Here is a 21,794-nt window from a genome sequence, read left to right as displayed (position 1 = left end):
ACTCTTTACCTGTAATGAAGATGCTGAGATCATTTGAAAATCTGGAAGGTGCTGCATGACTTCCAAATATATCTCTCTTGTGTCCAAAGTGTTCAGGAACTAGAGGGACAGGGAAATTGCCTTGTGAGTTTTATCCTTTCTTGTGTTGTATTTATAATACACTGCTTTATCACCTACATACCCAACAGATCAGCGCATTCTGTAGGAGATGGAATCCTGCAGAGACCATCTTACCAGGAGCTCTGTTTTGCCTGATGTTAGAATCAGGCCTTTAGTGCAGTGGCACATACCCTTTGGAACTGCCTCCCACTGCACATCAAACAAGCGTCTTCGCTTTCATCTTTTTAGTGCCTGCGAAAGAGATTCCTCTTTCCACAAGCCTTCTGAAATCTTTCCCCCAATTGGATCTGGGATTTGAACCGATTCCATTCACGTCGGCACTGTTTGTTGCTCTAAACTGTTTCTCTATTTCTGATTGTTTTGCAAATGAATGTTTTATCTGTGCAGTTGTTTTAGCTGTATATAAACTGCTTCATATATGCCGTTATATTGTACATCACTTCGGGTTGCTTCAAGGGGAAGTGATCAATAAATGAAATAAATAACATAATTCCAGAAGCTTATCTCTGGGCTACCGTGGATGGCTTTGGAGGACGGCTTAAAAAGACGGAAGGAGTGCACAGACAAGGAGCAGGAGGATTATATCCCCATCTAACCCAGTCTATTTCCGTCACTCTCCTATCCCTAAAGCATCTCGTGCACTGCCTGAAATGACCCTGGGTAGGAGGGAAGTCTAGAAACAGCAGAACTGCTGCCAGCCACATGTTCCTCCTCATCTGCACCTTCAAAAGGTTTCAGTACTAGACAGGCAGAACAACCAGCACCGCTCAAGATCTCCCCTGGAAGATGCCTGTTGCTGGCTCCTAGAAGAGGAAGGTGTCTTTTCCCATTCGCTTTATGAGTTAACTTGGGTTATTCAGAGCCTTCTTGCTTATTCAGAGCTCCTTTTGGTGACCTGGAGCAGTCCGGAGTTGGCCAACTTTGAACCCAAAAGGCAGAACAAGACTCCCTCTACGGCTGTGAGCCTCCAAGCATCTTAAACTCAAAAGCACCATACTGACAGTCCTGAAAATGTACCACTGCAGAAACTACGCCTAGTGTTTGTAACAGGTCTACTACTCTCGAAGAAGCATTAATTTATGATGGAGTTCGCACCTAACCCTTAAATATACGGCTTCCTCAGTTTGCTTTGGGATGTTTGGAATATTTAACAAAGCATGCTTTTAAGGACATCGTGTAATATTCTTTCCCTGTAAAGAACCAAGTGGTTGTTTGCTTTGGGCACGACCCAGTCAGTGCTTAATTCTGACTGGTTCCGATCGGATTTCAGAATTGGTTTGCCCTTCTTTTTTTAGGTTCGCTTTAAATAAAAATACAAGCATGAGAAGAAGCCCGGTTTCGTGTACCAATCAAGATCGCAGCACACTCCTGCACAAGAAAAAGAGTCTTGCCTTATAACAAGAGACACCAATACAACTTGTATTGTAGGCAACAGCAGTAACCTTAGCTGGTGCTCTATATGGCAGATAGCTATGGCTCAGGGGATGCTCTGAAGACACACAAGGCCATGACTTTTCTGAAACCAAGCAGGTCTGGGTCTAGTCCAGCCTTTCTCAACCTGTGGGTCCCCAGATGTTGTTGAACTACAACTCCCATCACCCCTAGCTAGCAAGGCCAGAGCTCAGGGATGATGGGAGTTGTAGTCCAACAACATCTGGGGACCCACAGGTTGAGAACCACTGGAGTCGGTGCCTGGATGGGTGGCCTCCTGGGAACCAGCTTGGGTTCCACGAAGGAAGAAGGTGGCACATAAATTAAGGAAATAAATGAACAAACTGCCCTGTCCAGTATCAGCAGCTGTCTATATTAAGTATAAACGTGTAAGCATGCAGGTGCGTAGGGTGAATTCTGGTGCTTTCAGGACAGCATCAAAATGTTTCGGTGATAAGAGAACACAGAGAAAGTACAATTAAGCATCTAGAGATACAGATAAAGCGTGGATGTTTTCTAAGACGCATAATTCAATTTCTCTTCTGGGGGCCAGCAACATATGAGGAATTAAAATATAAATCAACTTCTTTTTTTGGGGGGGGGGGCGCGACACTTTTCCCTTCACCACCGCCGCCACCTCACCGCACAGATATGCAAACCAATCGTAAAGCGACTCATACCAAAACACCTCCTCTCTCTTTATTAGTTAAAGTGGCTCCGGGTGGAAAGAATGCGGTAGTGCTAGTTGAGATATCCAAATTATCACAAAGCTCACCCTGGGTGGCACAGTCCATCCAGCCTACATTAACAAGGCCTTCCTGTAGCAAGACAAGCGAGACAACACGAGATCAGATAGATGGAGGCAGGTTAGCTTTCTTTGCACAGGCACCCAGAGGGCATCAAAGAACAACAGACATCCCACCATTCAGTTCACGCTTTGCATTTTTTGTTTTGTGAATCCCAGCCTAATTAAAACAAAAAAACGGCACGTCCCAATGTTAAGCACTTTCAACGTTTGGTGGAATAATTATTATGCCTCTCCACTGGAAGTCAATGAGACTCAGCAGCATTGAACTTCGCCTGACTCACGCGCGCCATTTGAGAATTCTTGAAATCTAACGCCGCTTACCAACATGCCAGCCAGTTTGAGGCGTGTTCGGGAAGTCAGACAATCTAGAAAATAATAATAATAGATGTCTGAGAAACAAGATTTTTCATCAGGTTCATGTTTATCTACGTATATGCAACTATGCACAAACAAATAGAGGCTTTTGGTAAAAAACAACAACTCTGGTGCTTCCAAAGACTTTTTACTTAAGGGCAAAGCTGGGATAGCTCAGTTGGTAGAGAATGAGACTCTTAATCTCAAGGTTTTGGGTTTGAGCCCCACGTTGGGCAACAGGTTCCTGCAATGCAGGGGTTTGGACTAGATGACTCTCATGGTCTACAATACTGTGATTCTATAAAGAGGTTAAATTTGGCACATGCTGTCACAGAGAAGCTGCCTTAGGTGCAGAATTCTGCCCCCCCCGGAGAGTTTTACTGATCTCCTCCCTCCCCCCCCCACTCTCCAAAAATCTGCACTGGAGAGTTTGGGGACTGGGGGCTGTGAGAGAATTGGAAAAAGCTGCCTCCTTTTCCATTAGGGAGAATCAAACGCCATCCGTAGATGGAAAAAAATAACCTTCCATTTGCAGAGGGCATAGTCTGGATCTAACCCAGAAAAATCTGGAGAGTACAGTGGTACCTCAGGTTAAGAACTTAATTCGTTCTGGAGGTCCGTTCTTAACCTGAAACTGTTCTTAACCTGAGGTACCACTTTAGCTAATGCGGCCTCCAGCTGCCGCCGCGCGATTTCTGTTCTCATCTTGAAGCAAAGTTCTTAACCTGAGGTACTATTTCTGGGTTAGCGGAGTCTGTAACATGAAGCATCTGTAACCCAAGGTGCCACTGTATTTGTATGTCACTTCCTCTGTCTTTCTCTTGAAACAAGGAACATGAACTTTAACTCTTAAGACATCAACACACACACACCTCTGCCCGTTAGGGGAGTTTCATTTCCCCTTCACATCTGCAGAGAGGGGCAGAGTAGAATTTTGCACTGGAGGTCTGAAAACGGCACAGGCATTTGCTTAAAAAACAAACTTCAGAGCCTGTTGAATACATTTTGCTGCCTGAGGCAAATGACAAGATGACGGCTCCCTAATTACACCAGCCAAACAGACAGACAGATGACTCTCACTTTGAGCCTGACAAAGGGGCAGCATCCTGCATGGCACCTGAGGGCACCAAGATAGGTGAGCTGTAAGGCATAGACACCTCCCTCCCCAACACTTTGTTGCTACCCCTGCCTTGCAACATCTGCTGCTTGCTCGAGTCTGCCTAATGGTAGGGCAGGTCCTGATGAGACTTAGGGAACCTCCAGAGGCAGCCAAGAACATATCTATGCTTCTGAAAGATAAGCTCTATCAACTAGCATAGAGAAAAGAGGATGTGTTTTAACAATCTCAGTAGGAAATGGGGCCCAGCAGGCTAGCAACCAAGCATAAATTTAGGTATTAATAGTTGAAAAAAGTACACATGTATATATTCACCTCCTTGCTCAGCACAAAAAGTTATTAACCAGCCAATGCCAGAAGCAAATGCAGTTTGAACAGCACTGACAAAATTTCCTGAAAAACAGAAAACAAATAATTCCATATTTTAATTCAATTTTTTATACCCCGCCCATCTGGCTGGATTGCCTCAGCCATTTAGGGGATATGCACCTGTTTTCATTCATTCAAAAACTTTACTTAGCATTAACTACTTGTTGCATGACATTGATCCTTTCTACACTTTTCTTAAGATCTGATTGAGAGAGGTTTAGGTTAACTTATCTGTTGCCCACTACTGGCATTACAGGGTTTGAAATATGCGCAAAATTAAAAATAATTTGTCATTAAAGCAGCAGCTTACCTGCCCATAATTCTGTCACTGTGCTTGTGACAAACTGCATGGCAAAACTCATTAAGCTCTCCTTGGACCTGTCTCCAAAATATTTCACTGGGTTCTGCAAGAGAAACACATCTCATTTTAAACCAATAATGCAATTTATGTATTAGCCAATACTTAACACACTGAATTACATCATGCATCCATCCATCCAGCCAACCAACCAACCAGAGTCCGATTGTCCTTCATGTTATACTTTGAAAATCCGGGAATCTAACCTTAGCTCTTGGGTGTAAAAATGTATGTAATATCTACAAAGCATCCCTGCCCCCCCCCCGCAACAAAAACACCATAATTATTAAAAGGATTCAGAAAGCATACTGCCCTAGAGCCATTCCTGTCCAGGTTTTTGGTGCTAACATTTTCTCTGGGCAACGTTGCTTTCTAGGGTCGCCCTATTAGAACTTACTACATTTGGCCTCATGGGTGGCTGTCCCTAAATCTGAAATAAGTTGGGGTTCTCAAAAAAAAAAAAAATCCTCACTGGACCAGGACTCCTGTACCTGCCCAGGATGGGTGCTGGAGGAGTACAAATATTTGCTTGCTTACCATTCCAGTTTTAAACACATACAGGCTTGGGTAGCTATTGATTCCTTTATTCCGGCAAAGCATCCTGTTATCGCCACAGTTGACGGCTCCGATACGTATTAATCCATCCATTTCTTTAGCAAATTCTCTCCACTTCCAAGTTGATTTGGGGGGTGGGGGGAAGAAAGCGAGAGCCTAGGTTATTTTTTCTACCAAAAAAACGTGATTTGTTTTTGAAATGCTCCCAAGAGAATTTTAAAATGCTTGTTTACCAGCATGCATATAATTCTATCACAACAGTTAAGAACCCAACCCAAGTTGAAGGTCAATGCCATTCTGCCCACCATTCTGATTATCCCTGTAGGATCTCATTCTTTCTACCCACATGTTTTCCATGTCGGTGGGGAACCTCTGGTTCAACTCCTTGCAGAGCTTGTTGAAAAGGGCTGTAGCTCAGTGGTAGAAACATCTGCTTTGCATGCAGAAGGCCCCAGACTCAATCCCCAACATCTCCAGGTAGGACTGAGAATCCTGTCCCCTGTCTGAAACCCTGGAGAGCCTCTACCAGTCAATATAGACAATACTAAGGTAGACAGACCCATGGTTTGGTTGAGTACAAGGCAGGTTCCGATGACCCCAAGGATGGCCAATGTGGATGCCAATGTCCAGTAGTCTTGCCAAATGATGTGTCTATGCTTGTACAGAATGGGAGACCAGGCTGCAACCATTAGTGATAGAGCCACAGATTGGTCAATGGCAAGAAAATAATGCAACTCTCGCATACCCTTCAACTCTCATGCTGTGGTAAGAGTCTTCCCCTTTCCCCACCAAGGTCTCTGCCTAAGGAAACTAGGGAATGCATTCAAAAGCAGCATGCATGGGCTGACCTATACCTACCGTCGGTGCTAAATCATGGCAATGGGAGCATCGAGGGGAATAGAAATTGATAAACCACAATTCTCCCGAAGTAACAGCAGCATCTAGAACAACAATATTTAAAAGGGTCAAAATTCTGCCCAATAATTTTCATTAGTTTTCCATTTTTTAAAAAACAAATTAACAACAAATTAATTCCAATTTAACACAAATTTTAAAATTGACTTTCCACCTCCCTTCAAGGTGCTTCTTTTCCCTCCCTCATTTGCTGCTTACAGAAAAGTATTTTTTCTTAATTTCTAATACTTTCCCATCCATTCCCATTTCCATCGACTGTGCTTGTTCAATTCCTGTCCAGACGTTTACCTATTTTCCCAATTAATCAAATGAAATTACGTAATCTTCCTTTATCAATGCATATAAATCATTAAGCATAATCTTAAATCATATTTCCCCCGTTACAATACATTTTGTGTGACAGTCATAAAATGGCTGCTGTAGGGCTATGGCATAATGTAAAATGGCTGCCATGGAGGCATGCAGCAGGGGCCAAGCCAGTGCAAACAGGAACTGAGAAGAAAGAGCCAAGAGTCTCTCACTAATTTTTGAGGGGCGAGTCCCTGATACCGTTCATAGGTGCAAGAGCAGACTGTGGTGGACACAATGGGACACACATGGGCATCATTTGGGCACCCCTTGAGCTAGCTACTTGTAAACCCAGACTTTTGATGTTTTTTTACGTAACATGAATGCTGGCGGAAAACTCTGCCTGAAGAGGGCATCTCAAAAAAAAAGGCAAGAGCACCCAACATTTCAAAGGGGTGGACATTGTGGAAAGGGCTCCTCTCCCTACCTCTAAAAGGGGCATAACAAAACTGCCTCTGCGTAAAACTGAGGGGAACTTGGGAATGTGAGGAATCCTGGTCCTTAAAACCGCAGAGAGCTGAGTAAGTCATGCACAGGGAAATGACTGCCGTACTCAGTTTCCAGTTGCCCGGCAACGAAGGAACAGTTCCGCCACATATAACTGTGCCAATTTAACCCATCTTTCGAGTGTGCATGTACTTGTGCCTTAAAATCCATTTCACCAAATGCATAGCATGGTCTGTTTGTGGCAGAGATGAACAGAAGTAAGGAAGGGGGGAAAAGACGCAGCATTGATATTGTCAACGAACACGTACATTTCACCCCCTAAGCCCACCTCAAATGACCCCCATGCTGCTGAATTCCCTTACCCCTTCCACTGCCGAGAGGAAAGCTGCTGAGGCTGGTGGAGGGGTGTGTGTGTGAGAGGGGAGAGAGTATAATGAATGGATGGGGAGAGAGGTTGGGGGTAAGTTCAGTCTGGAGGTCCCAGAGAGAGACAGACTGGGAAGGAGGTGTGTGTGTGAGAGAATGGTTGATTGGACGGATAGAAAAAGGGGAACCGCCACCCACTTTTGGCTTGGGCCACACTCCCTTTTTGGGTTGAGCCCTGACCACTGCTGGCATGCAACCCCCAACTTCTTTCCCCTGAGAGAATGTGGCCCTTAAAAGGCTCCTCATCCCTGTTTTAGTGCAACGAGCTAGAGCGATGTAGGCTGCCGTAAGGAAAGGGTGAAACTGGGCTGCCTGGATTCCTTGGAGAAAGGGCAGGGCAAAATGATAATAACTGAATGAACGAAGGAATGAAAGACCAGCTAAAAGCCGCTTTTAGCAAAAAAATTGCCACTACTATTGTTAGTTATAAAAAAGGGCCTATTCGGTTTCAACATTATCACTTAGGCCAGATCAGATGCTGGATGACCGTGAAATACAGAGAATATAAAAAGTATAAAATCTGTCTACTGCTCAAATACCAGGGGTGGGGAAACTCTCACTGTGTGCACAAGTGTGTTGTTATCATGCTAGGCAAACACATTCAATTCTGCAAATAACCCTGGTCAAACACGAACAGGAAATGTAAACACGTAACCGATGTTTAGTTATCTGTGAGTTGTTTCCTGAGGAGGAGAACTAAGTTATCAAAGTCCGATTTTTCTCTTTAAAAAAACAACCACCAAATGTAGGATCATGATACAGTTAACCCTCAACCCCAAATTAGTAAAGTGGTCTCCACTGAGAAAACCTATTCAAAATATATCTTAAGTAAGAAAAGCAGAACAACTGGTAAGTGGAAATAACTCAAGTGCTTTGTTTGGACCACTAATCTTTCTTAAAGGAAATTTCTGTAAAGACGGCAGAGCGGAACTTCAGAAAAAAAGGAGGAATAATTTTCCTTTTTCGTCAAGGTGTTGCTCGCTTTCCACAGAGACTGAGGCAATGAGTGCTGTAAAGTTTCTACAGACAAATGACTCACAGGGAAGAAATAAAATGCTGCCTTTGAACACTGAGCTCTCATAGTCACTCTGGCTGACATTTTGCAATCCACGTAACGTTTTCTCCCAGGAAAGGATGAGGTGGCGCAATTATGCACTCTGAATAAATTAAAAAGTGCCTGGAAACCACGTGAACATAATGACTTACCAAATTCTCCTCTGTCCAGCGTTATAATTTCAGGATCATCATCATAAATACCTGGCAAAGAAACACCCCATGAGCATTCAAAAACAACACCAAGGGCATTTGAATAATAAAATGGCATTTGCTATGTCATTGTACATATACTTGGATTGCGCCAGATAGCAAATGGTGAGAAGGAATTTCGTGCTGGCGAGTGAAGGGGCTTTCACAGCATAAAACTATACAAAAAGGTGCAGTATTCAGAATAAGACCCTCTTATTCTGGTCACAACTGCTCAGCAATTGATTCAGCTAAATTCATTTTTCTTGAAGCCTACCTACGTGAGGTGGCTGCAAGACTATATTTACTAATTTTGGGGAGAAAGTGTGGGATTGTATAATTATGACTGTCCAGAAAAAGCTAAAATTTTCAGCAGAGAACATTCTTCTGAACGATATATCTATTGCATGGGAGTTAACAACGGGACAACGAAAATGGATTCTATGCACTCTAATGGTAGCCAAGAGACTGATATTGATGAACTGGAAGAATAAAGGTATGGTCCCCTTTAATAAATGGATTGACTACATGATAACACTTGCAGCTTATGAACGGACTGCTTGCAGACATAGACTTTGTTTGGATAAATATGACAATATTTGAAATGAGTTTATACAAAATGTAGTAGGCCATTAATAGTTCCATATGTGTTAGGACAGAGGTTTTCAACCTTTTTGGGTCCACGGCTCCCTTGACCAACTACACTCTTTCTGCGGCACCCCTGTAGGGCTCAGGAGCCGAGTTATGTCACCCCTTGCCTGCAGAGGTGGTAGCCCCTCACCCCTACCTTGTGGAGGGTGCCCTCAGCCTCCTTTCTTCTCCTCTCTCCTTGGGAGTCCTCTGGGCAGCTGCAGCTGCCCCCCCTGGTCTCTAAGCTGCACCCCCTGCCCCAAAGAGAGGTGCCTCCTCACACTGCCCCACGGGGGCCTGGAGAGCACCTCCTGGCCAACCCCAGAGACAGCATTCGTCTGGGGAGCTTGTAGCCAGGGCTGCTGCAACAAACAGCTGTGCAAGCCTTTGGGAGGCAGAGATGCAAGAGGGCATCAGAAGAGGGAGGGAAGGAAAGAGGAACAGAGACCAGTGTTGCCCGTGGTACCCCTGGATATCATTCAACACACCCCAGAGTGCAACGGCACACTGATTGAAAACTACTGTATAATAACATCAGGATAATAACATCAAATTTATATAAGAATGTATGGGTTAGGGTATTTTTCATATATTTTCATATATTCATAGGTTGCTTCTTTCTACACATTTTTGGGCCTTTTTCTGCTCTTTCCCCCCTTTGCATCACTTTATTTCTTTATATTTGAAAGCAATAAAATATTAATACAGTGGTATCTCTGGTTACATACTTAATTCGTTCCAGAGGTCCGTTCTTAACCTGAAACTATTCCTAACCTGAAGCACCACTTTAGCTAATGGTGCCTCCTGCTGCCGCCGGAGCACGATTTCTGTTCTCATCCTGAAGCAAAGTTCTTAACCCGAGGTTCTATTTCTGGGTTAGAGGAGTCTGTAACCTGAAGCGTATGTAACCTGAAGCGTATGTAACCCGAGGTACCACTGTACCCTATTCCTGCAGGCTGGCTAGTGCCCAAGGGTTGCCAGCTGACTAGCCATGACAGCTTCAAAACATTAAAAATCAATTTTAAGCGAGTGGGAGGAGAACTACCGTATTTTTTGCTCTATAAGACTAAAATTTTCCCTCCTAAAAAGTAAGGGGAAATGTGTGTACATCTTATGGAGCGAATGCAGGCTGCACAGCTATCCCAGAAGTCAGAACAGCAAGAGGGATCACTGCTTTCACTGCACAACGATCCCTCTTGTTGTTCTGGCTTCTGAAATTCAGAATATTTTTTTTCTCCTCCAAAAACTAGGTGCGTCTTATGGTTTGGCGCGTCTTATAGAGCAAAAAATACAGTAGTTACAGTTTCCTGCTCTGAGAAGCTGTTGAGTAAAAAAGGTGTTGGTTGAGTCTTGTTAAGGGGTAGGAACAAGAACCGACTCTAAAGGGCACTTAGCAAAAGAATGAAATAAAGGCTGTCCTGTCCCTAAGAATCAGACTAATTAAGAAAGCCAAGGACACACTGTGTACCTCCTTGCAGCGGTCACAGGCCCACACAGAGTTAAGTCCTCGTTGGCTCTTTTAACTGTGTGCCAGCCTGGCTACCGTGTACTTTCAAAGCTACGCTAATTCTGGGCAGAGAAAACAGCACGTAACAATTGCGCCCCACTCACAAGCGTGTTAGCTTACCAAAATCGTAGCGATAGTAGTGCCAGCTCTCATATCTGCCTCCTTGCTGCTGGTCGTCCAGACCTTTCTCGCCGTATTTGTCATATTTCTTTCGCAGATCTTCGTCTTTTAGCACTTCGTACGCCCTGTTTATTTTCAGGAAGTTTTCGTGGGCCTCCGGATCATTCTGCAAGAGAGAAAAACTTCCTAGCGTTCACCAAACAAACAAACAAACAAACAAACATTGCAACTCAACACATTTCAGTCTTGAAATGTTCTTGGCTAATTGAAAAAAGCCTTTCCATGACCAGGCAACCTACCTGATTCTTATCAGGATGCAACTTCAATGCTAATTTTTTGAAAGCCTGCCTTATTTCTCTACTTGTTGCTTCTTTGGATATTCCGAGTAAACCGTAGTAGTCTTGATCCGGAGAAACCAAAGCTATCAGATACACTAACACTAGTGACAGCAAAAAGAGTCTTTTCAAGTCTGTGAGGCGCTTTCCTCTGGGTAACAATGTCTCCATGTTGAGTACTTGAGTGAGGCAAGCGTCGGAAACCAATACAATTCACAGTGCCGTAGCCAAATAACTGAATATATTTCTGAAAAAGCTTCTCATAGGATGTTTGCTGTCATGGTCCAGAGGCAGCCCACTTGGGTTCTTCAAAGAGATAGTGCCTAAAAGGAAGACAGATGTTTTCAGATGGTCTGTGCTATACGGTAAATGCAGAGTCCTAGTCACTTCACAGCGACACTTGCAGATGAACGCAGTTTCGTTTTGTGAAATCTCATTTCCTAGGAAGTAAATAGCCTTTCGTTTACAAAGGACTCATTTCGTATACTGCTATTAAAGGCATAGGGGCATGTGCTGGGAACTGGTGGCATTCCTACTCACTGGTAATCACTAAATGTTTCTTGGATTTCCACAAATGTAGTCTTATGATCGTCACCTTTTGTTCCACATATTTATATCTTGAAATCAGCGTGACCTTAATCTTTAACTACGTAACAAATATCCTACTCCCGTTACAAGGCCACTTCCAGAGTAATAAATTGTTTCTGGGAGGGAAGGAAATGGGGTAGAAGACTGTCGACATTTTACATTAAGAGTTTTTAAAGCACATTAAATTCATTTTGTATTTAAGTACTAGCCTGGTAGTTTGGTCAAGCATTAATTTGATTCAGTGTTGGGCATTACTTCTATATTATACAGTTTTATAGCTTTATTACATTTAGGTGATTTTACTGTGCACTGCCTTGGTACTTTGTTAAAGAGTGGGCAGTTTATAAATATTATTGGAATTAAAAATGCATAAACAGGTGGCAAGGATATTGCATGCAGGCGAATGAACTACGGTAGTAACATTGTGGAGCTATTTAAAAGGCTGCCTTAACTTCACAGTGTTGTTGCCTACAACCTAGAAAATACGCAACATTTGCCTTTGGCAATTGTTACTTTCTTGCTACAGATGTAGGCATCTGTCAACAATGAGCAACTTGGATGGCTTTATAAGAGGATCGGAAATCCATAGAGAGTACAGTGGTGCCTCGCAAGATGAATGCCTCGCAAAATGAAAAACGCGCAAGACGAAAGGTTTTTCGGTTTTTGCGTTGCTTCACTAGACGATTTTCCCTATGGCCTTGCTTCGCAAGACGAAAACGTCTTGCGAGTTTGTTCGCTTTTTTCTTAAAGCCGCTTGAAGAGGCGCAATTGCGACGGACCGTGCTTCGCAAGACGAAAAACATCGCAAGACGAAAAGACTCGCGGAACGAATTAATTTCGTCTTGCGAGGCACCACTGTAAAGCTATCAGTGGCTACAAGCTATGATGTTTATGCTTTGTCTCCTTGGTCAGAGGCAGTAATACTCTCAATACCAGTTGCTGGAAACTACAGTGGGGGAGAGTTGTCCTGTGTTCGAATCCTGCTTGCAGCTTTCCCACCTGATTGGTTTCTGTAAGAATAGGATGCTCTACTTAGACAGGCCATTGGCCTGATGCAGCAGGCTCTTCTCATGTTCTTCCCCAATACAATCCCCTTGGGAACATCTGTGCTGGCCAGATTTATACTTCAGACAGGACAACATAAAAAGCGAAGCTTTTCCAAGGGTGGAATCCGAAAACAACCACGACCACCACCACCACTTGTTGATTTCTGCTATTAAAAAGCACAGCCAATAGTAAAGACGGTAATCCTACCATTTTAAGCCCAGAGGAGGAGGTGATTGCAAGGAAATGACCATTTAGGCTTGGGTCATTTGGGGGTGAAAAGAAAATACTGGGGAGGGAAAAAGAAGGAGTAGAAAGAAGCAGGTACTGAAGGAACCTGAGAGAGCAATATGAAATAATAATAATGATGATGATGATGATGATGATGACAGGAAGAATACAGGAGCAATAACAGAACCATGGTAAAACTATCCACTCCCAGATTATGGTGTGGGAGGCCACCTGAGCACTTTGTGAGTGCCACCTTGAATTCTATTATGGGAAGGCAGGTGAGGTATAAGTGAAGCAAAATAACTGAAAATAAGCTCAAAGGGCATGCCTTTGGGGATGGGGAAGATAATTCTACAGCCCCAACTGCGTTTGATCTAAGGAGGGAAGGGGGATCGCTGGGTGAGCTGAAAGAACGCATGAGAGGGTCACACTCAATGCCCAGCCTGCTGCTGGCTGCACATTCAACAGCTGTGCAAAGGGGTTCTATGCACAACAGCCAGTGTGGTGCAGCGGGCAGAGTCTTGCCCTAGGACCTGGGTTCAAATCCCCACTCGAGTCCTAAAGCTCACTGACTTGGTGACCCTGGACCAGCCCCCCCCCCCACCTCTCAGCTTCAGAGGGTTGTTATCCTCACAGAATTATAGAATTGTAGAACTGAATGGGACCACAAGAAGAAGAAGAAGAAGAGTTTGGATTTGATATCCCGCTTTATCACTACCCTAAGGAGTCTCAAAGTCTCCTTTCCCTTCCTCCCCCACAGCAAACACTCTGTGAGGTGAGTGGGGCTGAGAGACTTCAGAGAAGTGTGACTAGCCCAAGGTCACCCAGCAGCTGCATGTGGAGGAGCGGAGATGCGAACCCGGTTCACCAGATTACGAGTCTACTGCTCTTAACCACTACACCACACTGGCTCTGACTGCCTGCAACGCAGGGATCTTTTGACTCAAACCCACAACCCTGAGATTTTAATCAGAGTCTCGCGCTCTACCAACTGAGCCAGTCTAACCCAGGCCTTCTCCAGCTCCTTGGAGGAACGGCAGAGCAGGTTCTGCACAGTCTGAAATGAAAGCTGCAGCTATCGGATGAACTTGGCCGGACGCAACACCCTCTGAAAAACTATGTCAGGAGCTGCTGTGAGGTTTCAAAGTGAAGAAGGCTGCAGGCTTGATATACAACCTTTAAAAGACATCTGAAGTTTAAAAAAAAATGTTTAATGTTTTATTATATGTGGGAAGCCGCCCAGAGCGGCTGGAGCAACCCAGTCTGATGGATGGGGTACAAATAATAATAATAATAGTAATAATAATAAAACAACAAACAACATCACCTTCATGACAGTTTTCCAGTGCAACGGTCTCTCCTTCCTTGGAGGTTTTCAAGCAGAGGTCGGATGGCCATCTGCCGTGGTTGCTTTGGCATTGCAGGGGGCTGGACTACAGGACCCTCAAAATCCCTTCCAACTCTAGAATTCTATGGTTGGTGATGTCCTCCATTGTATCCCTTTCTCCTCCATTTCTAAGTGCCCTCTGCTTACCAGGTAACTATTTTAAAGCAGGAAACACACTGGGGTCCGGGGAGAAGAGGCAGAGGAAAGGGAGTCCACTGAGCGAGGGAGAGAAAGAAAGAAAAGAAAAGAGGGAGGGAGAAAGAGAACGGGACTACAGATTGGGGGTGGGTAGGTAGCCAAATATGTGCGGCCATGAGAACCCAGAGGATACCCCGGGTGACAAAGGAAAAGGTGCCTACATAAGGAATGCAATCCCTGAAGTTCTGGGGCGGCGCAGCAAGCTCTTGGAACACCAATGGGATGTTGCTTGGGAGAGAAGGACGGAAGGAAGGAGGCGTCGAGAAAAGCGCTTCCTTCCCAGCCCCTGGTCCTCCGTCCGCTTCCTCTGCGCTGGGGGCCCTTACCGGGTGGCGGAGCTGGGGATCCTTCCCTCCGCTGGCCGGCGCGGAGCAGGAGCCGCCAAAGGAGCAGGAGCCGTGGAGCAGGCAGGCAGGCAAGCAAGGCAGGCAGGCAGGCCTGCGCCGGAGGAAGAGGGAAGCGAGAGAGGCGCGGAGGATCCGGCTCGCAACCGGAGGCGGCGGGCGGGGCGCAAGGCTGACGTGGCCGCAGCTCCGGCAGCCCCGGCGCCCCGGGGGAAGCGCTCAGCCGCCTGGCCGGGGGTGGAGGCGCCTTGGCGGGACTAGAGGTGACGCCGCGTTCCGGGCGCGCGCTCTTGGCGCGCCTCTTCTAGGCCTGCCCTGAAACAGATCGGGCAGACGGGGGGTGGGAGGGGGTAGCCTCGTCTTCCACCCTCCCGGCGCTTCTTAACGTTGGCTTGCTCAAGAGTAAGCCCGCGGGCCTCAGCCAGGCGCAGCTGCAGACGCTGTGCGCGGGGATTAAACCTTTGAGCGCTCCCCCCCCCAATGTCATATAGGGACCACAAGGGTCATCTAGTCCAACCCCCTGCAATGCAGGATTTTTTTCTGCCCAACATGGGGATTCGAACCCACGACCCTGAGATTCAGAGTCTGGTGCTCTACAACAGAGTTATCTCCTTGAACTCTGGCTCCCCTTGACAGAGCCATGCAGTCCAGGAGCATCCCATAAGTTCCCCATCCCTTATAAGACACACTCGCTTTGGATTAAGCCCCACTGAACTTTGTGGGACCGACTTTCCATTTCAGCAGTTGTTTCGGGAAGCCTGTGTATTGAAATGTCTAAAAAGAGTGTCACCAGCAGGAAAGGTTTGGAAAGCTCTGCTGTGGAGGTTTCCTGCTTTTCTCCCGAGCGGTGCAGTGAGGCAAAGGATTCGTGAAATAGCTTTTGATACCAGAAGTTGCTGGAAACTATGGGGTGTTGCTGCCTTTAAACATTTCAAGTTCCTTCTCTCCCACAAGTTGGATACAGTTGTACCTTGGAAGTCGAATGGAATCTGTTCTGGAAGTACGTTCAATTTCCAAAATGTTTGGAAACCAAAGTGCGGCTTCTGAATGGCTGCAGGAAGCTCCTGCAGCCAATCGGAAGCTGCAGAAGCCCCGTTGGATGTTCGAATTCCAAAACTGATTCGCAAACTGGAACACTCACTTCTGGGTTGTGGTGTTCGGGAGCCAAAATGCCCGAGTACCAAGGCATTCAAGAAACAAGATATGACTGTATTTATTATTCTGTGTTGTATGGTCACTTCCAGAAGAGCTGTTTGTCAAGCATTCATCCTGATTTGTTTGCACAAAGTTTGAAGGGAGGTCATGGGATGTTGACTGTTCATTGTGTATTGTTTGCAGGGGTGGTTATACAATGTTGCATCAAGCAGTTGCTATCCCACACTTTCCAATGCATTTCCTTGCTGCAAAAAGTTGATATTTTTTTCATAGGTGAGGTTGTTTCACATGAGCACCAAGCCCCCTTTAACTGTGCAACCTGAATTTGCTGGCGTGCAGTTGAGTCCCAGTGTGCAAAATAACAAGTTTAGAAAAGCCCCGTGGAAAAGATTCAGCAAAGAAGGATGATCTGTTTTCATTTGGTGCATAGATAAAAAGGTAAAGGTACCCCTGCCCGTACGGGACAGTCTTGACAGACTCTAGGGTTGTGTGCTCATCTCACTCTAGAGGCCGGGAGCCAGCGCTGTCCGCAGACACTTCCGGGTCACGTGGCCAGCATGACAAGCTGCATCTGGCGAGCCAGCACAGCACACGGAACGCCGTTTACCTTCCCGCTATTAAGCGGTCCCTATTTATCTACTTGCACCCGGGAGTGCTTTCGAACTGCTAGGTTGGCAGGCGCTGGGACCGAGCGATGGGAGCGCACCCCGCCGCGGGGATTCGAACCGCCGACCTTTCGATCGGCAAGTCCTAGGCGCTGAGGCTTTTACCCACAGCGCCACCCGCGGTGCATAGATACTTCCTATTAAAATGAGTTTTGCATACAAGAGACCTTTGAGAAAAATACATTCCTTGTTAATGATCTGTTAATGTGTCTTGCATGCTTATAGGAGCATTTTAAGCTATAATAATTATAGCCAGTCCCAGAGAATTTGAAGACCCAGGAGCTCCTTCTGTTTTCTGAAGACCCATCTGTTTTTCTCTTGCCATTTGGATTTATGTGTTTCTTCTGAAGTGATAATTGTAGGGTGTTCTTTTGCAAAGCATGAGAGATTTCTCTCTCTCTCTCTCTACAGAGGTATACCAGACATTAAGCAAGCAAACAAAAAGGTTATTCTGCATCTCCCTCCACCCCCACCCTTCTCTTTCTCTTGAAATAAAGATGATAAATACATTTTGCGGATGTCAGCTAAGAGTTTATCTTAGCTGTTGCATCTTGCTGGAAGATGCATCTTCTATATTACATAGTACCAGTGACAGGACACCAGAGGGTGCTCTGCTCACATCATTTTCCACTGAAGAAAGAAAACAATTTTTGTGTAATACAGTATGGATCAAATGAATAATTTTATCAAATTCATGGGATGCGTCCAAGCTACTGATGAATCATATATTTTATTGTAAATATATCCCCATACACCACCTTGTTATATTGTATGACTTGGTCAGGGTTCCAAACTCCCAATGTTCTAGGCACATTTTGCGACAGAGAATTTCATCAGTGCGAACACTTTCTGAGCTCTGGGCGCAATACTGCGCCTGAGAATTCAGATTAAAACTGCAGAGTGGAAGGAAAGGAGGACCTTTTTCTGCCTCTCCACTTCCAGCTACTCTCTGCAGACTAGAGAAGAGACCTTCTTAAGAATATTAGGGGGGTGGGCAGGGAAAGGACTAGGCCATGTGAAAAATGAACATAATATTTTAGCTGCAGTTCATTCATTTTCAGCTTTGTATTCTGGTTATTAAAAAAGTGCACCTAGACATTCCATTGCTGCGCCCATAATCTAGGTTTAAGGTGCCATTTAGCTCCTAGTTTTCACATCTCAGTTTCTAACACTGGAATTGGTGGCATATAAATACAGAACTAAAACAAACAAGTCTTGCTGCAACTGAAGAATACAGCAGACTCAAGAGTTTTAGAGAACGATGGGATTCTGAATGCATGCTAACATGAAAAAACAAACCACATGCAATTCTGTTAGACTTATCAGTTGTCATCACTCTTAGGATTACATTGTGTGGGGGTTAAAACTGTCTGGTGCTAGAGCCTTTAGAATATGCATCAAGCTCAGATGCAATATTTAGGATGGTTCTGGTGAGAGTTCTTCAATCAGAATTTGATAGGTTGATTCAACTCAAGATGTGAAATTCACTTCATTTTTGACTACTTTCCATTGTCCACTGTATTCCCGATAACAGCTCTTTATCACAGACCGCTTACAATATACTATACTTTACAGTGTTTAAGACTAGGTTTGTTTGTTTATTTATTTATTTATTATTTTATTTAAAAATTACGTTCAAAATTGTGGATCATCTTATACATGGATAGAATCTCCCTCCATTTTCTCAGTTTGGAGTCGCCAAAAATAGGGGGCGTGTTATTCACAGAAAAATACAGTATATATGTATTTTTACTATGCCACAGTTTTACTACACAGTTTTACACAGTATTTTTACTTTGCCACATGCCTGATGCATGTCTAGCTCTTCACCCCAACTCCAGGTCTCGGCTTCTTCCTCTTATTCTGCCCTCAAGTCCACTGGTTATTTTTTCCCTCACAATGTTGTGCATGTCTACTCAGAATTAGGGATGTGTGGCTATGTTTGGCTTCTTTCATTTTTCCATATTTCTTCCCCCTTCACACTCTCTCTCTGGTGAAGGAGAAGTGTTGGAGAATTCTGTAGAACCGTATAGAATAAATTACGTGTTGCAGAGCAAAAATCCCTGAGCACCATCTTCTGGAAACAACCTGCCAGGCAGGTTTGGAACTGCTGTGGTAATGATGTTGTGGAGAATGTGGCAAGATTTTTGAGTGACGCCATGAAATCACCATACGTCCCAAGAGCCATTTTTGTACCTCACAATGTCTGGACAGTTTTACCCTAAGAGTATCTGCTACTATGTTTCGTTAACTGCGTTGTGATCCATGTATACGATGCACTTTTTCTGTGCCAATAAAGGAGATTGCTTGATTGAACTGCCAGAGTGTCGTGTTCCAAATAATGTCAGCAAAGAAGGTTTTGTTTTGTTTCTTAAGGCAACCATTCTCACAATTAGTGTGTTGGGTGCAAAGAGTCGCCATCCCAAAGCACTACCTGTGACTAAAAAATTTAAATGGGAGAACATTTGGTGCAGCTGTACCTATAAAGATTCATATCGCAGTATAGGAAGGTATTCAGGGAGCAATAACATATAGTTCTTGGCTCGGATTGCCAAGTCATATTCCTTCTCTGAGAGAAGACTTGGCTTTAGTTTAGATAAATACAGATCAGCAGAAAAACCCGTTGTTTTGACACGCTTTTATTTGCAGTCTATTTATCCACTCAGGGTGAATTGGTCATTTCTATGTTTCATGCAGTTATCCAAGAGGGATTTATCACAGAAGGAATTTATTTTGCTAGCCTGAATGTTTAGTCTCTGGATGTACAAAACTGTATTGCAAGATCTGTCAAAAAAATCACTTATTGTGCCATGATTCAGTTAAAACAACAACACTTTGACAGATTCATTTATTGATGCACATAGTTCATTAGGTCTTTTTTTTTTTTAAGGTAGCTTCTGAAATAATGTTGGCAAGTATCTTATAATAGACTCCTTGAATGGGCTGGAGGTGCCTAGTGTACTTCTGCCTTTGAAGTCGAGGCGAGGAAATCTGTCAATTTCAGTTTCTTAGCCTTCCAATCATCAGTTCTCCATGTTTTCATATAAGTTCTTTTTTTTTGGGGGGGGAAGCCCTGAAAATCCAGCATTTTGGTGTGAATTTCTCCTGATACATATTTCTCTCTCTATGCAATATAACATAACACATCTTGAAATTTTCACTAATATGCACATTTATATGCAGGTTCTATGCTAGTGTATGCATTTTTCTACACATTACTTGGCTAAAGAACTCCTTTGCAAAACTTGGAGAAGTGCCACTTCCAAAGGACGGCTGTGTTTCAGTTCTCATACACATTTTGGAAAGTGTAAATTTTGCAAGTTAACATTTAAATGTGAACGGGATCAAATTTCTTCCCCCCATCCCTAGTTTGAACTTACGCTTTTTTGGGCCTGGCCCATTCGAAAGGGGAATCTGCCAGAGAATCTCATGCATGCATTTTTTAGTTCCTTGGAGGGTGGGTGGGATACAAGTTCTGTTTGTGCTCTTAAGTCTTTTTCTACTCTTAGATCTGCATCAGCTCTAGCTTGCAGGGTGGGTTCTGTTCTCATTTCATGTTTCCAAATTATGCTGGAGAATAGACACTTGCCCGATGTGCTCATGAAAGCCAGAAAAACTTGAAAAAAAGGACGAAAACAGCTGCAGCCTCTGAAACATTCTTAACCAAAGGCTGAGTTGTTATAGCAGGAAAGTCTGTTGGTCACAGAAACTTGATTTTGGAGCCATGGGCTGAGTTGCTCTGGTGTCATGGCATGCATATACAGTGGACACTTGGGTTGCGAACATGATCCGTGCGGGAGGCACGTTCGCAACCCGCAGCACCGCGTCTGCACACGTGCGGGTTGCGATTTGGTGCTTCTGCGCATGTGCAAAGCATGATTTCACGCTTCTGCGCATGTGCGACCGCCGAAACCCGGAAGTAACCTGTTCCAGTACTTCCGGATTTTGGCGCATCCGTAACCCAAAAAAATGCAACCTGAAGCGTCTGTAACCCGAGGTATGACTGCACACTGGTGGAGGAAGAGGAGTGCGGGGGGAGTGCACTGCCATCGGCAGCGCTATCCAGGTGGGGTGTCATCGCGGCTGTTCCCCCACCTGCACTGGGCGGCACACCACGCCCCCAGGACATGCATCATGCCCCTTTGGGTGGCATGCCATGCCCTTGGGATGCGCACCAGCTCTGCCCCCGCCTGCTCTCTGCCCCCGCCCCCGGTACTGGAGCATCAAGCTTCGCCACTGTGTATATGAGCATTCTAACTGCTAAAAGACTGTTGGTACAAAAGATCTGGGGTCAGAACTGACTGTGAGATGTCGGGACGGGGAGTGGGGGTGGGAACAGAGAAGCAAGAAAGTAACACAAATTATCTCCACTTACCCTGGGGTTTTTTTTGGGGGGGGGGTGTATTCAAAACAACAAAGTTTGGCTTGCTAAAGCGAGATGAGCGCCGCAACCCCAGAGTCGTCAGTGACTGGACCTAATGGTCAGGGGTCCCTTTACCTTTACCTTTACTGAAGACCTAACATACAGCTTTATACATGAAATACACAGCGCAGTTGTTTTCAGTTTCCTGAAGGTTTCATGTAGAATGCCTCTGTTTCAGTTTTTAAAAAGAATTGTTTGTTACTTGTTATATTGCTGTACACTCTTTTCCTAGGAGTAAGCCCACTGAATTCAACAGACTTCATAGTAGACCTGCATGGGAATTTGCAGCACAGTCCTGGTCACTTCTGTTTGCAAGTAGGTTCTATTGAATTCAACAGGGATTACTCCCAGGCAAATGGGGTTAGGATTGGAGCCTTAATCTGGATCCATTCCAATGTTTTTAATTCAAGCTCCCTTCTCAAAATCATAGCCGAGCTTGTTCCTAGGTAACAAATTAATAGATTAATGTCTTCTGACAAAGAGGGGAAATGTAATAATAGTGCCATATGTTGATAAAGATTCCTTTTTTCTCATATGCCAATCAAAAGCCAAGATGCAAAACTTTAAAAATGCAGCATATATAACCTTTCAAATGTTGAATCTTCCTTCTTGCAAAAATAATAATTCAGAACTGTTATGAGCTCATTGTGATTGCACCACAAATGAAAGTCTCAGCA

General features: G+C 44.5%; 1 protein-coding gene and 1 long non-coding RNA gene across 3 annotated transcripts in view; one reads left to right on the top strand and one right to left on the bottom strand.

The window, feature by feature from the left end:
• Nucleotides 1–1,730, top strand: part of LOC310743828 — a 603,392-nt gene extending 601,662 nt beyond the window's left edge. The window contains exon 3 of the long non-coding RNA XR_014539256.1: nt 1,663–1,730. This is a non-coding gene — a long non-coding RNA (uncharacterized lncRNA). The remainder of the gene's footprint in view (nt 1–1,662) is intronic.
• DNAJC10 (DnaJ heat shock protein family (Hsp40) member C10) overlaps nt 1–15,296 on the bottom strand; it is a 31,003-nt gene extending 15,707 nt beyond the window's left edge. Inside the window, exons 1-11 of one of the 2 annotated variants that reach the window (XM_083628581.1) lie at nt 14,857–15,296; nt 11,047–11,405; nt 10,748–10,913; nt 8,455–8,505; nt 5,971–6,053; nt 5,095–5,226; nt 4,510–4,603; nt 4,146–4,223; nt 2,681–2,724; nt 2,232–2,369; nt 10–99 (exon numbers count right to left, since the gene is read on the bottom strand). In XM_083628581.1, the coding sequence (XP_083484707.1) occupies nt 10–99; nt 2,232–2,369; nt 2,681–2,724; nt 4,146–4,223; nt 4,510–4,603; nt 5,095–5,226; nt 5,971–6,053; nt 8,455–8,505; nt 10,748–10,913; nt 11,047–11,253 (1,083 nt within the window). In that variant the 5' untranslated portion in view covers nt 11,254–11,405; nt 14,857–15,296. Of the gene's footprint in view, nt 1–9; nt 100–2,231; nt 2,370–2,680; nt 2,725–4,145; nt 4,224–4,509; nt 4,604–5,094; nt 5,227–5,970; nt 6,054–8,454; nt 8,506–10,747; nt 10,914–11,046; nt 11,406–12,924; nt 13,004–14,856 lie in introns of those variants that run through there. The other variant, XM_083628582.1, reaches the window with a different exon arrangement.
• Between the last annotated feature and the right edge of the window lie 6,498 nt (nt 15,297–21,794).

The sequence above is a fragment of the Podarcis filfolensis genome (genome assembly GCF_964270895.1).
Source record: "Podarcis filfolensis genome assembly, chromosome: 1".
NCBI lineage: Eukaryota > Metazoa > Chordata > Lepidosauria > Squamata > Lacertidae > Podarcis > Podarcis filfolensis.
This window is presented reverse-complemented; position numbering and strand designations above follow the sequence as displayed.